The 16144-nt window shown below is 35.4% G+C and overlaps 1 protein-coding gene across 1 annotated transcript in view; it reads right to left on the minus strand.

Moving 5' to 3' along the window:
* Nucleotides 1–16144, minus strand: part of flr (actin-interacting protein 1 flr) — a 219278-nt gene that overhangs the window by 185195 nt on the left and 17939 nt on the right. The window contains exon 2 of the mRNA XM_090414883.1: nt 1743–1864. Coding sequence (XP_090271009.1) covers nt 1743–1864 — 122 coding nt within the window. The remainder of the gene's footprint in view (nt 1–1742; nt 1865–16144) is intronic.

The raw sequence follows: 16144 nt of genomic DNA on the forward strand, positions 1-16144 counted from the left end.
TGCCCAAATTTCACTGCCATATAATAATGTGGCCACTGCTAAAGTATTGTATATTTTCAAGCATGTTTCTTTTGGTACTATATTTGGATTGAGTGTTCTATTTATCAGGCTTATAATCAGTAAAAATTTTGAAGTTTTTAATTTTATGTCTTTTTCTCCTTCATATGATATTTCACATCCAAGATAACTGAAAGTATTTATCTGTTCTATTATTTTATTATTCATAACGATTTTACTTCTAACTGGAGTTTGCCCACAAAATGCCATTGTTTTAGTTTTATCTGTGGAAATTTTCATTCCAAACTGTTCTATAATGTTTAAATTATATACTGCTCTTTGTAAATTGTCTTCCTTATCTCATATTATTACCTGATCATCTGCAAATAATAGTGTATTTATTTTGTTATTCTGGAAAATTTCTATACCTCGATTGTTTAAGGTGTTCCTCTGTATTAATATTTCATGAATGTAAATATTGAAAGTGTTGGAGACAGAGGGCATCCCCGTCTTATTCCTTGGTTTATAGATTGTTTTTCAGACAACTTTTCATTTATTTTTATTTCATTATCTTTGTATATATTCAATATTGCATGCAGTAAAATATTAGGTGTATTTATTCTTTGTAATATATCAAACAGTATATATCTTTTTAGTTTGTCAAATGCTTTTTCGTAATATATAAACAAAAGATGAGTTTCCAAATTAAATTCTCTTCTTTTTTCTATAAGCAGTTTTAAACAGAAAGCTGCATCCATTGTAGAGCATCCTTTTCTAAATCCATTTTGACATTCTAATAATATTTTTTCACTGTATATTTTTAGTTTTTCATTAAGTATTCTGCTATATATTTTGTAGCATGTATTCAATAAACTAATACCTCTGTAGTTAGTAGGTTTTGTTTTATCCCCTTTTTTAAATATAGGTATTACTATGCTTATATTCCATTCTATTGGTATTTGTCCATTTGTATATATTTCATTTAAAAATTTTAGTAATCTTTGACGAAATTTTTTTCCAGCAAATTTATACAGTTCTGAATTTATCCCATCTTCTCCTGCTGATTTGCCATTTTTTATTTTATTTAGGTTGCCCTTTAATTCTTTCATTGTTATCATATCATTTAAGGTATTTTGTAAGTTTCTGGTGTAATTATTTTTTATGCCAGTATTATCAATCCAAAGATCTGTAAAGTAATCCAAGAATTCCTTTACATCTATTTCACAATTTATATTTGCAGTTTCTTTTATATGCAAGAACTTCAAGCATATACAAATGCAGTTTTTCTTCACAGTCCAGACCTCTCAACTTTTAAGATTTTTTAAAATCTCTAGCTGCAATATTGCCTAAAACTTGTAAAATTTCTCAAACTTTAGAAGATTATAGCATATAATTTCAAAAAATGCTTCACAGGGATTTTAAAAAAAAAAAACTAAAATTCAAGGCTATCAAATAAAGACATTTTATTTAAAATTTTGGATCATCAGAGCACAGATGATAAATGTTCTGAAAATTTCCTTACATGATATCTGAAATAGGATAAAAAAAATTATGATTAATAATAAATTTTATTGGCTAATGCTGTAAAAACTTTTGAATTTGAGGTATATTCTATTTTGAGTTTAATGCTATGTTTCCTTTATATCACAACTAAACTTCCAGAGACTATTAATAATATGTCAAATAGTTATTTAGTATAAAGCAAACAGTGTGCAGATTTGAATTTTTTTTAATAACTGACTCACCTCAATATCCCTAATAATAATACTGTTTCCATTTGCATATAATATCTTCTTTCCTTTTGGATCACCACCAAGAACTAATGGCATGCCCCGCTGAGTGCGAGGCAAAGTAGAAAATATACTACCTGTAGGAAAAAAAATTTTATCAACTGAACTCAATAACTTGAATATTCTCTATTGCTAATATCAAAATATACCCTTTTCAAAGCTTGAACTAATGAAGTTACGAGTGACAAAATTACAACTCCAGGTTAGCATAACATTAATTTGCTTAGAAAACTGGATGGCACTGCCCTTGTCTATTTTTATTTTATTTGACAATAAAAAAAAAATGGTGGAGGATGATATGGTGGGTGTCCATTTACTTAAATTAAATGGTACCAAAAGAATGTTATAGTAAGCAAATTTCATTATAAATAACCAATGAGGATAAGATTTTTTAATTCCAATAAAATTATCTGAATTGTTTTCTTTAAACTAGGACTATATCAGTGGCATTGCATACCCATTTGGGTTGACGTGCAATCATGTAGCTTATGCAACCCACACTACAAATTTCACATCAATTTGACTGTATGATTGCATTTTTATTGATGAATGAAAGTTTTTGGAGTACATAGTACATCAGCACTCATCTTAATTGGACCAATACAATTAATTATCAATTAATCATCATCAAATTCCTGACATGATAATATCCGGTACACCTTGTTAAGGGGTGTACGGGATATGAAAATGCTACATGAAAAATTTACGTCATTACTAACTTCCTACCTACAATTTTGCTCCAAATCAATTTGTTACCTATCAAGACTCATTATTGGATCTCATATTTCAATCTTCTAAGGCACCTTTTACCATATCAATCCGCATATATCTTGGTCATTTTCCTGCCAACCTGACAGAGAACACTTGTTTTACTAATCTTCCCTTTCCCATTCTGTTTAAGTGACCATAATACCTGAGATTAGCTCTGCTAACACATTCCTGGATGCCAACAATGTCAAGTTCTTTCCTAATATCCTCTTTATTAACAAGATATTGATTGATGCCATCTGTTCACGCCCCTAATCTTTCTCAGAACTCTCATATCTGTGGTCTCTAGTCTTTGGTCAAGTGTTTTACTTCTAATCCAGCTCTCAGATCCATAAGTTAAAATTGGTTTGAACACTGTCTTGTATACAACTAACTTGGTGTTTTCGCTAATTTCTCTCTTATTCCAAATAAATTTATTCAGTTGACTTCCTACCATACCAGCATTGTTGATTCTGTTGTCTATTTCAGTATTCAATTTATCATCTTCACTAAAAATCGTGCCTAAGTACATGATATGTTTTACTTGTTCTATAGGTTCTCTGTTCACAATGCAGTTGATATTTTCAATATTTCTGCCTATTTTCATTCTTGTCTTTTTAATGCTGACCTTCATACCATATCTATTACAACAGTTATTTGATTTAATCAGGGAATCTTGCAGACTTGTAGCGGATTTATTTAGAAGTATAACATCATCCACAGAAAGCAAAGGGCTGACATTAACATCTCCAATTTTGGTATCAGGTTTAATACCATTTTTCTTTATAATGCGATCCATATAGATAATGAATAACAGAGGGGATAATGTACATCCTTGTCTGACACCAGATTTAACATTAAACCATCTTCCTGCACTTTCTTAAATTCTAAATGCTGACTTACAACTCAAATAAAGACTAAGCATTGTTTGATATAATTCCCCATTGACACCATACAACTGTAGCGTTTTGAATAGCTTCTCTCTGGGGACCTTGTCATATGCCTTTTCCAGATCTACAAAACTTAAACAGATATCTTTGTTATATTCGCATGACTTCTCAACTATCTGTCTTCAAGTGAAAATCTGATCCTGACAGCCTCTATTTGGTCTGAATCCAGCTTGTTCTTCACAAAGCTTCTCTTCCACAATCTTTCTCAACAGTTTCTCAAGTATACTTGCATAAATTTTACCAGGAACAATCAAGTAGAGAAATAACTCTGTAATTCTCACATTCAGTTTTATTTCCCTTTTTATATATGGGTACTATGATAGCTCTACTCCAATCATCTGGAATTCGTTCGTCAGTCCAGGCCTTCTGAACTATGCAGTGCAGCCACTGTAAGACTTTTATACTTACATACTTGAGCATTTCTGGTCAAATATCATCTATTCCAGCTGTCTTTCCACATTTCAGGCTTTTTCTACTTCAAGTATGGATATTATTCCTGATTGCATGCCTGGTCAGTGTTTTTTACCATTGTGCTGTCACTGATTGTTTCATTTAGCAATTTTTCTAAGTAATTACTCCATACTTCAAGGATATCTTTTTCCCCTTTATCATCTCTAATGCCTTTTACAGCACTCTCTCCTCCATTTCTGAGCTTCTTCAACAACCTGTCCACCATGGAATTCTGATTTTTATATCCTTGCACAACCTCACCACATGCCTCTCTGGCTGAATCAACCAGTGTTTTCTTCAGGGCTTGCCACCAAATCTTGAATGTTTGGTTCCTGTTCTCAAACTCTTTCATTTTTTCTTCAATAATGTTTGCATGCCTGGACAGTGTTTTTAACATTGTGCTGTCACTGATCTTTTCATTTAGCAATTTTTTGAAGTAATTACTCCGTACTTCAAGGATATCTTTTTCTGCAGTTTTCATGTCACCTTTATCATCTCTAATTCCTTTTACAGCACTCTCTCCTCCATTTCTGATCTTCTTCAACAACCTCCAAAATATCTTGCCACATTCTTGATATTTTTTTTTAATGTTCTTACCAAAGTTCTCCCAATGACTTTCTTTTAGCTAGTTTTACACGGTTTTTAGCATTCTTACATGTCTCTGTATTCTCGAAGAGCACAAGCTGACTTATTTGCCAATAACGTTTGATATGCTTTCTTCTTTTCCTTCACCGCCTCTTTAACTTCCTGTGTATACCATGGAGTTCTGATTTTTATATCCTTACACAACCTCACCACATGCCTCTCTGGTTGAATTAATCAGTATTTTCTTCGGGGCTTGCCACTGAATCTCGAACGTTTGGTTCCTGTTCTCTAACTCTTTCTTTTTTTCTTCAATAATGTTTGTGTCTTTTAGGCTACAGTTCACATCTGAGAGCTGCTCAACATTTATTCATTTTTAAACTTTCTTACATGTTCTTCTTTTCAATATGAAATTCAATTTTATCCTGCTCAAGACTAAAGGGTGATCAGTTACAATTTCAAATCCTCTGTGCACTCTAGTGTCATGCACCATGGAGAAAACATCACTATCAACAATAACAACATAGTTAATGAGGCTTTTTTTATTCCTTGCCTCTTTTCTCCATGTAAATTTGTGCAGTTTTATGTTGGAACATTGTGTTAGTAATAACCAGTCCATGTTCTGAGCAGAAATCTAACAAGTATTTGCCATTATTATTAGCTTTCCTCTTTTCTCCAAATTTTCCCAAAATATTTTTGTATTTCTGACAATCATTTCCTACTCTGTTATTTAGGTCCTCAACAAGAACAACTTTTCATTTTTCATTGTGTCAGTTGCTTTCTCTAAAGCATAGGTTCCCAAACTTTTTCGGGCCACCGCCCACTTTGGAAGACATAAATTTTGTAACGCCCTCCCCTATTATACACACACATATATACATGCTCTATTTTCTGATTGACATAGAAAATTGACATCTATTTCTATCTGACATGGTAAATTTTCAAATGATTAAATAGTTGAAATAAAAAATTGATAAAAAAATTGATCGTGTAAGACGGGCATAAGATGAATTAAAATGCAATATTTAAATTTTAAATGATTATCGAATCGCAAAATCACGAAAATAATTAATTTTTAAATATATATTATTAATTTCTTCTATAAAGAGCCACCGACCCCTAGACTGCCCCCAAATGCTTCTGATCCCACTATAGCCCCCATAGAAGACTTCAGTGCCCACTGTGTGTGTGTGGGGGGGGTACCACCCACTTTGGGAACCTATGCTCTAAAGCCTCAAAAATTCCTCCACTTCTATCTTAGCAGATCCTTCTGTGGGACCATAGGCAGTCTCATTGTCCAGTTCCCCTATTCTGATATTTGCCCACATCACTCTACTTACAATTGCCTGCTATTCAAGAAGATTAGCCTCGTATTTAATATTGAATACTATGACTACTCCTTTTCCTTGATTGTCATTGCCTGAATATAACATTTTTTATTTATTGCTCAAAAAGATCTCACCAGTTGTTGCCTTTTTTCTTTCAGTCACCCCTATTATATTGATCTGATACTTATCCAATTCCTCAGCTAGCTCCAATTCTTTGCCATTCAGGTTTCTCATGTTGATAGTATCGATCTTGAACTCTGGTGATGTTGGGTTGGGATGAGTTTTAGGATTTATTCCAGTAGCTGACTTTTTTGCCATTTGCCCAGGTTCCCTGGCAAAAACAACTGGGGCCTTGTTTAACTGGGTGATGCCCCAGCTAGCATGAAATTCTGTCATATTGTACCATCATTTTATATTGTGATTTAAGCCAATAAGAATACAATTTCAGCTAAATCCAAAATTGCCATCCCCATCCTCGTTCATTCAGTATCGAGGTACCTATCAGTGTGCACCACGAGAAGGTGAGGATTTGGCATTGGTCTGTTCTCTGCATTCCTTTAAAGACTATGTGCAGTTCTCCTCTCAGTTATACAGCTTTGACCCTTAAGCACCCTATTATTAACCCATTATCATCCCATTATATTATCAATTAATATAATTGTAAATATGGAATGCATAAAGGTTAAAGGAACAATAGCTATGCTTTATGCACACCGTTTATGTCAGAAGGGCAATGAGTTTACATTGTGGTGAGAGTAGATTATCAATCTACTCTCACCACAATGTATTGGCAATCTACTCTCACCACAATGTATTGGCAATCTACTCTCACCACAATGTATTGTATTGGCAAATACTTGAGTGATACATGGATAATTTGAATTTTGGTATGATTTTTAAAACGAGCCATACAATACACACAAAAATTGGAAAAAAGTAATCACTTGGGAAATTATTATTTTCCAGAACTGGACCAAAGAAAAGTTGAATTAACTTGTTTTACTTACTTATTTATACACAAATTCCAATCACCATGATATTTTAATCATACAATGTGCAAAAGTTCTGGCAGAAAATGCGACATTCAGCAGATCATCAATAATATTCCCATTGAAAATATGGACAAAATCATCATCATCATCAAATTCCTGCCATGTACCCTCACAAAGGGTGTACAGGATATGATAGTACTACATGAAAAACTTACATCATTACTAACTTCCGATCTACAAAATAAGTTACAAATTATTTATAGAAAATTAAACATTAAAATCGTGTCTATATCAGTCTACTAAACACATCAGTTCACATTTCATGCACACAAAAACAGATGAAACTCAGAAAATAAAAACAGCAACTCATGGCAAATGATAATTTTCATTTGGATTGGTTGACACAATAACCAATCACAGTCACTGATTTCAGCGTGCTATTGTCTCAGCCTGCTTTGCCTTCTCGATGGTTTAAAATCAATGGAATATTAAGAATTTGACCCACTGTGTCAACTGTACATTTGTTTATAGAGATCCAAGGTGTCCTCATTTGTGACCACACACCTGGGGCTATTAACACAAATGTGATGCAATGTTTACACAACAAAAAAGTATATTGTAATTTTAGGAATCTCACGAAGCCAGGAAACAATTAGAGGAGTCTTTAATAATAAAAATCAAGTGGATATTAGATAGAGCATTATTTCAAAGCCGAATGTAGAAACTATGAAAGTTTCATAAAAATAACTTGACCAGAGAGCTTATGGGAATAAGCCCACCAGCATTTACGAGTCGCCGTAGCACAGACCACCTTAGAAAGCATGAATGCCAGGGCATCCATATAGTCACTTTCTAATTTGGTCCATTTTTGATAAGGTTTCACTGGCTTGCTGTTCAAAACAGCTGTCACTGGACTGACAGCTGTTTCCAACTGCTTGGTTCTCTTCGGAGATCAGATAGAAACCTCAAGAGAGCAAAAACTCTCAATATTAAGGGATTTGAAATGTCGGCGAGGTGTATTTTTCATAAGTGAACTCTCGGTCAGTGATTGAAAGTATTTACTAAAGTAAAGAGCCAAAAGGCTTCAGTTCAGCGATGCAAAATTTATAAAAATCAAGTGGATATTAGATCGAGCATTATTTCAAAGCCGAATGTAGAAACCATGAAATTTTCATAAAAATAAGTTGACCAGAGAGCTTAAGGGAATACGAAATATTCACGGAATACCATTATTCAGTGATAATGCTATTCAATAATGATAATGTTCATTGATAGTGATAATGCTATTCGACAGGTGTGCATTGCACAGCTAGCTTGCACACAATTATGTACAGATGTTTTAATAAAGAAGATACATACATACATACATACATATATATATATATATATATATATACACATATCTGTTCATTTGAATATAAACTGACTAAAAATCCGAGAATTATAACAAATTGAGATTTGAAAACGCAACATGTTTCATCGGGATTGACTTCATCAGGCATTAACATAGAAAGCTATTAAAAGACACTGAAAAAAACATTGAGACACTCTAAAACTATACAATTATAAAGCTATAATATTCGACTAAATTATAGTTATTATGAACTTGAGCTATAGTCTGTGTTAAAGTTCTATTGTTGTACACTTATGCGTGTGTGGAACCACGCGATCTCCAGTATCTGATAGTAGAGCTGAAAGAGTCAGGCAAATTATAGCTGAGATTATTGTTCATATGAAGAGAGTCCAAAGTGATTTCTTTTGACTCGACAATACGGCGTTCTACCTCATCGTGGCAAATGTGTAGGTTTGAAGTTGTTGTCCAATTTACTTCATGTTGGCGGCTTTCGTTGTTTGTGTTTATTGAAAACAGGACGTGGCCTGATAGGGCAATAGCTCTGGTTCTCTTGTAAGCAATGTCTCTCTGGTGTTCCTCGAGACGTAGGAGGATAGATTTTTCCGTATGGCCATAGTAAGGTTTTCCGCACTCACATGTGACTTTGTATACATCTGAGAATTGTAGAAGGTTGTGACATTGTTTGTAGTTGCTGAAACTTGATCTTATTTTTGGAAGATTCGAGAAGCACGTTTGTATGTTAAATTTCTTTAAGATTCTACTCAGTTTTTTGGATAGTGTGCTGATATATGGCAAGGAGATATAACCTTTGGAGTCGTCCTGTGTCTCTACGTTGACGGTGGGATAATTGTTTGTTGATACTTTTTAAAGGTCCATTTAAGATGTAGTTCTTCATCTGACAGTACAGATCTTGCATGATTCGCAAGAGTTGATATAATACCCAACTTTTGGGTATTATAGAACGACTTAAAAAATACAATGTTTTTGTGTCAATCATATATTGCATTTTTTGCCCGTAATTCTCAGTTTTTTGTAACTTCAATTTTTTATTACTGTGTTCTACCTTTAGTGGATACCTGAAGGAGGCTGAAACTAGTTGTATCATTATCGTTAAAATTTAATATTTTATCTCAGTTTAAAGATTTATTCTTTAACACACACACACACAGATGTTGAAAGTTTATTTTTTACCTTGGTTCTATCATATGTTAAAGATACCAAGAAAGTATATACTTCATTTTAATCCCTTACCCAAGGAAGCAAAACAATGTTTGGTGCATGAAATATATTCACATCTGAGCTATTTGTATATAGAGGTTAATGAGGTCACATCACTTGGCTTAGTATACATCCCATAATGTAAAGCGCGCACACACCCTTTTGGACATGTAAAATGCTATGCATAACAGGAAGGACCACTATGCAGACCGGGTTCGACCTTCATTGAGGTCTCATCAGTGGGAGCCAGACCCAGGAGAGATACCAAGGTTGAAGTAATGTAGAAATCATATATACAGGGTGTTCGGGATAAATTTGACAGTTTCGTAAGGAAAAAGAAAATCTTCTTTGTATCTATTAAATTTAATGAATTGACAAAAAAATATTACAGGCAGAGTTAATTACAATACTATCAACAAGATTTACTCAAAATAACCACCATTAGCATCGATCACAGCTTCAATTCTGCTTCGGAACCTCGAACAAGCTGATGCTACAGTCTCCCTGGGAAGGGCCGCAAAAACTGTTTTAATTTTATCCATTAACTGGGCTTTTGTATTACTGGAAGTGCGATTGGTGTCTTTTTCAACTGCGCCCCATACAAAATAATCCATGGGGTTAAGGTCTGGGGAGTTTGGAGGCCAAACATTTGGACTGGTGAAGTCGTAGAAATTTTCAGACAACCATTTTTGACTTTTCCCAGAGGTGTGGCAAGGGGCCGAATCCTGCTGCCATACATACGGCCTACCATTGGCTACCCTTGTTATCCAGGGCTTGACTACAGTTAGCAACTCCACGAACAAAGCCCGAATTCCAATGCCAGGGTTCTTCAACACCTGTTCCTGCAGATTTGCGAGGAATTCTGCTGTACGAACGCAATCAGATCGTCTGCTAGGGATCTTTCTTCTTGCTACATCCTCGTAGTCACCATTGCAAGTCTCTAGTTCATGCCTGATTGTTTTTACTGTATTCAGGGAGCATTGGGCAGCAGTCGTAATATCCTTATTTTGATGGCGGGCACGAATCATCATGATACAAGTTATTCTCTTCCATGATTCAGGTGGGTTCCAGCTATCCATCCTTTCTGACATCTTGTATATGAATGAAGAAGGGTCCAAACTTTTAAATGAAGAGAAGTGTGTGTTAATACATGTAACTTACGGAAAAATATAATTAATTATAAATATGTCAAATTTATCCTGAACACCCTGTATCTCATATACAAGTAGCTGAAAGGTGCTGGATCTTATCGATAAAAATCTTTGGATGAGAGAAAGATGTTGAAAGTTTTTTACCTTGGTTCTATTATACGTTAAAGACAGCAAGAAATTATATACAGGTATTCCTCAATTAAAGCAGTTAATTAATCCCTCGATGTTACCGCATATATCAAAATCGCGTTAATCAAATCTAATAATCAATGGTAAAATTACAATTCGTCCATTATTTAATGCAATTTTTTTATCAAAAGAAGTTATCACGAGTCGTTTGAACAGTTTCAGTTTTATTCTTATCGGCATAAATTCTATGATAACAAGCAAAATGACTCTCCAGACCTCGGTAAACAAGCAATAAAACAAATAAAAAACACTGCAAATATAATACAATGGTACAAATTAAGTGGATATCGAATCCAACATTATTTCATAGCCGAATATAGAAACTACAAGAGTTTTGTGCTAAATATCTAGAAACTAAAAGTTTCGGCAAATGCAAGCATAAGCAACCTTATGGACAACTCGTAGTAAAGGTGGAGTAAGCTCCAGATCACTTTCCTTAATATTTTCCATAATGTAAAGCACATCTCCTAGAGGAGATGTATGATAAATAAGCCTTTGGCTCTCTATTTCAGTAATACATGATGGTTTATATATTTTCAGTTACAATCTAGAAATTATTGAACAAAGAATAAAAAAAAAACAACTAACACATAATTTACTGACATCACAGGTCGCGGTATCTCTCAGATACAATTTACTGTCAAATATCACAAACCTTTACATAATATGTGTTAAACCAAACTGACAGCAAAAAAACAGTGCAGAATATCACTCGTAACATATGAATGCACAGCTACTCATGACCTCCAAGCTATACACCGAATTGTGCAAGAACATTTATAATAAACATTTTGCATGTATCTGTCAGATCAGCTGCGAGCTCCGCAGGGTTAAAGGCGTGGCAAGAGTTGGTTTTAATCCCTTACCCAAAGAAGCAAAACAATGTTCTGTGCATGAAATATAATCACATCTGAGCTATTTGTATAGAGAGGCTAATGGCGTAACATCACTTGACTTAGTATATATATCATAATACAAAGCACACACCCAGACATGTAAAACGCTATGCATAATGGGAAGGACCACTACGAAGACCAAGTTCAACCTTTATTGAGGTCTCATCAGTGGAAGCCAGACCCAGGAGAGATACCAAGGTTGAATTAATGTAGAAGTCATATATATCTCATATACAAGTAGCTAAAAGGTGCTGGATCTTATTGATAAAAATCTTTGGATGAGAGAAAGATGTTGAAAGTTTTCCCTTGGTTTTATTATACGTTAAAGATAGCAAAAAGTTATATACTTGGTTTTAATCCCTCACCCAAGGAAGCAAAAGAATGTTTTGCACATGAAATATATTCACTTCTGAGCTATTTGTATAGAGGCTAATGGCTTAACATCACTTGCCTTAGCATTTATCTCATAATGTAAAGCACACACTTTTGGAATTGTAAATTGCTATGCATAATGGGAAGGGCAAATAGCAACAGGTGGCGCAAATGATTCACATGCTGGCCACTGGTGCAATTAGTTGTAGAGTAAGAGGTGATTTCTGACCCCCATGCACCTAATTATGTAATAAAACAAGGTGCGATTAATTAAGAGTTAAAGACCTGGCTATTTTTTGAATATAGATTATTTGAAGTAACTGAGGAAGAAATCTAATGTGTTTGGACCATGAGGTCACATAAAGAACACATGTTCGTATCTCAGCCAGATAAAAGGTTTGAGAGGGACTGAAGCTATGGCTTGTTTTTCAAAATTTTTTATGTAAAAATTGGCAAACAAAATAATCAAAATTGACATCTTAGACCTCTTTTCATTTGCCATGAATTCTGGTTATTTTTCTTAGAAGAAAAAAATTTACCAACAGATAGAGGGAACCACTATGGATTCCCCCCCCCCACACACACACTACACTGGTGTGTGGGGGGGGGGGGGAATTTTTACATGGAATTTTGAAAGAGAAGCCACAGACTCAGCCCCTCTCAAACCTCATATTTGGCTAAGATACATAGATGATGTGTTCTCTATTTGGCCTCATGGCCCAATGCCACAATAGTCTACATTGAAGAATCCGGTTTATGATGGAAAAAGAAAATAGCGATAGTTTACCCTTCCTAGACACCTTAGTAACATGCCTTCTGAATGATAATCTCTCCTTCACTGTATATAGAAAACCCACTCACACAGGCAGATACATTCACAAACTTTCCCACCACCACCCCTCTAAACAATAAAACTCTAACCAATCGAAATTTTTAATTTTTGTTCCAATATACACAAGACCTTCCTATCCAATGGCTACAGAGGAAAAAAACTCTCCCATTCCTCAGTCATCCCTTCAGAAATGCCATCATCATCCCTCACTTATATAGGCCCAGGTCTTTAAAACAGTCCAACTTCTACACAGCTTTTAAACCCAACCAGAAACTTGCTAACCTTATTTATTCTACCAAATATCAGCTCCCTCCTCTCTCAGTGCCTGGACTCTTTGAAATAACCTGCTCCTGCAAGATGGCTCACTTCAGACAGATAGGTAGATCAGCGACTATCCATTAAGATCAACACAAACCTTACATCAGCAATCATGACTATGGTCAATCTGGCCTTACAGACCATGCATTGGATACAATTCACAGAATCTTTCTCGAAGAAAAACCAATTTTTTTTTTTTTTTAAGTTCTCATCCAGCACAATATTCTACTTCTTTCCTTACTATGTTGAAAGTTTATTTTTCACTTGGTTAGAATATAATAAATTTAGTTTAATCCTTTATCCAAGTGTGAGCAAACAAAGTTTGTGCCTGAAAGTATCTTCAGGACTGGGGTAAGGTGGTACAACACCAGGACGACTCCTTGCAAAGGTGGAGCAAGCTGCCAACACTCCTATCTCAGTATCTCCCATAATGCAAAACACATCTCCTTGCGGATATGTCTAATGTTATGCATTAAGGGAAGGGCCACTACCCAGACTAGTTTCGACCTTTATTGAGGTCTCTTCAGTGGGAGCCAGGCCCAAGTGGCGATACCAGTCAGAAGCATTAGCAAGGTCATCACTACCCATAGGAGTTGCCAATTGGTGTGCCACCTTTTTAATAAATTACTCTGGCCTTAATGCATAATATTAGACATATCCGCAAGGAGATGTGTTTTGCATTATGGGAGATACTGAGATAGGAGTGTTGGTAGCTTGCTCCACCTTTGCAAGGAGTCGTCCTAGTGTTGTACCACCTTACCCCAGTCCTGAAGATACTTTCAGGTGCAAACTTTGTTTGCTCACACTTGGATAAAGGATTAAACTAAATTTATTACTTTCCTTACTATTTTTGTCTATTTCTGAATGATATTTCCTAAGTAGCCACCAATCAACATATATTGCTAGATGAAAGTAAGTCAGAGTACAATTTTGATGAATAGTAGTGAAAAAATCGTTTTTTTTTTTTTTTTTTGTAGGCTACCCATTTCAGCTGCAGCTGATGTTTTAAGTGACTCTGCCTATTTTTATGCTACATGTTTTATAGGACTTACCCAATTTAATTAAGAAATACTGCAGACGTCTAGTTGGCTTATTTAAGAGTACAGCAGATTAAAATCTGTAGTTTTGATATCAGACCTAATGCCAATTTCCTTTATAATGTGATTCATATAGATTGATCATTAACAGTGGATATAATGTGCATCCATGTGTCACACTTGATTTAACATCAAACCAGCCTCCTCTATCTCATTCATATCTAGCTGCTGAGATCTCAAATGTCAGTTATTGACAGGACGTATTGCTCACCATGTTGCCTTTACACCATACAGGTGTGCAGCTTTTTCTTGGAACCTTGTCATATGCCTTTACCAGGTCTATAAACCTAAGGTGTGCTTAAAGGTCAAAGCTGTATAACTGGGAGGAGACCTCATTGTTGCCTTTTAAGGAATGCAGAGAACCAACTGATGCTCTGACCTAATACTGAATGAAAGAGGACAGGCTGCCAATTTGGGATTTAGCCGATCAAACTGTATTCTTATTGGCTTAAACCATAATGTAAAATGTGATGGTACAACATGATAGAAATTCATGCCCAGTTCAAGAAGGTCCCCATTGCTTTTCTCAGGGAACCATGGCAAACAGAGAAAAGTCAGCCCTGGAACAAATCCCATAACATCTCTCAACTCAACATCAACATAGTTCAAGATTGGTACTATCAATATAAGAGGCATCAATGGAAAAGAAATGGAACTAGCAGGAGAATTGGATAAGTACCAGATTGACATAATAGGTGTGACTGAAACAAACAAAAATAGGTGAGATTTTTCTAAGCGACAAATACAAAATGTTATATTCAGGCAATAACAGTAAAGGAAAATAGGGAGTAACTATGGTAGTCAATGCTAAATATGAGAATAATCTTGAATGGTAGGCAGTAGCAAGTAGAGTGAGGTGGACAGACATCAGAATAGGGAACTGGACAATGAGACTTATTTGTGCTCCTACTAATGGCCCCACTGAAGGTTCAACCAAAGAAGAAATGAAGGAATTTTTGGAGCATTAGAGAAGGCAGCTGGCTCAATGAAAAAGGAAAAGTTGTTCCTTGTTATTATTATTACGGGCAACTCCAGGGAGTCATTAGATTCATCGAGGGAGGCCCCAAATCATATTCATCACAACTATTCGACATTCATACAGTATCTATCATACCTCGCCTTAAACTCATTCACTGTCACAGCATCCACCACAGACTCTGGCAGCCCATTCCACCCATTCACCACTCTAAAAGTAAAGAACCCAGCTCTAACACCTTTACTAACCACACTTTTGCCCAGTTTCCATGGATGTCCCCTAGTCCTCCCACAACCAGCCCTGTTCTCAAAAATATCTTCTGAATTAATTTTATAGAAACCCTTCAGTAATTTGAATGTCTCCCCTCCTCCACCTATCAACCAATTTTTGCAACCCACAAATCCTCAACCTGTTCTCATAAGGCTCATTCCACAGACCTGCTATCATCTTGGTCACTCGCCTCTGGATCCTCTCCACCTCCTCCCCATCAAGAAGAAACCTAGGTGACCAAATCTGGGCACAGTAGTCGAGATGGGGTCTTATCAAGGCTCGATACGGAGGAACAATAACCTGCTTGTCTCTGCTTGTCAACGTATTCTTCAGCAACCAAGTGATTTGATGAGCTGATTTGGCCACTTTTGCAATGTGCCCCCCTAAACTTCAACTCCTTACCCACCAACACTCCTAAATCTCGTCCCTCATCAATTTCCTGGAGTACAGTTCCACCAATGTAGTAAACAGCTGCTAATCTTTTCACCCCAAAATGTATAACCTTACATTTTGCCACATTAAATTGACATCCATTCTCCTTAGCCCAGACCTCCAATCTATCTAAGTCATCCTGCAAGACTTTGACATCTTCTGCATTCACTATTTCCCTACCCAACTTTGCATCATCCTCAAAC

Source organism: Typopeltis vanoorti, chromosome 26, assembly GCF_054136105.1.
Source record: "Typopeltis vanoorti isolate ZY-2024b chromosome 26, IOZ_Tvanoo_1.0, whole genome shotgun sequence".
In the NCBI taxonomy this organism is placed as follows: Eukaryota; Metazoa; Arthropoda; class Arachnida; order Uropygi; family Thelyphonidae; genus Typopeltis; species Typopeltis vanoorti.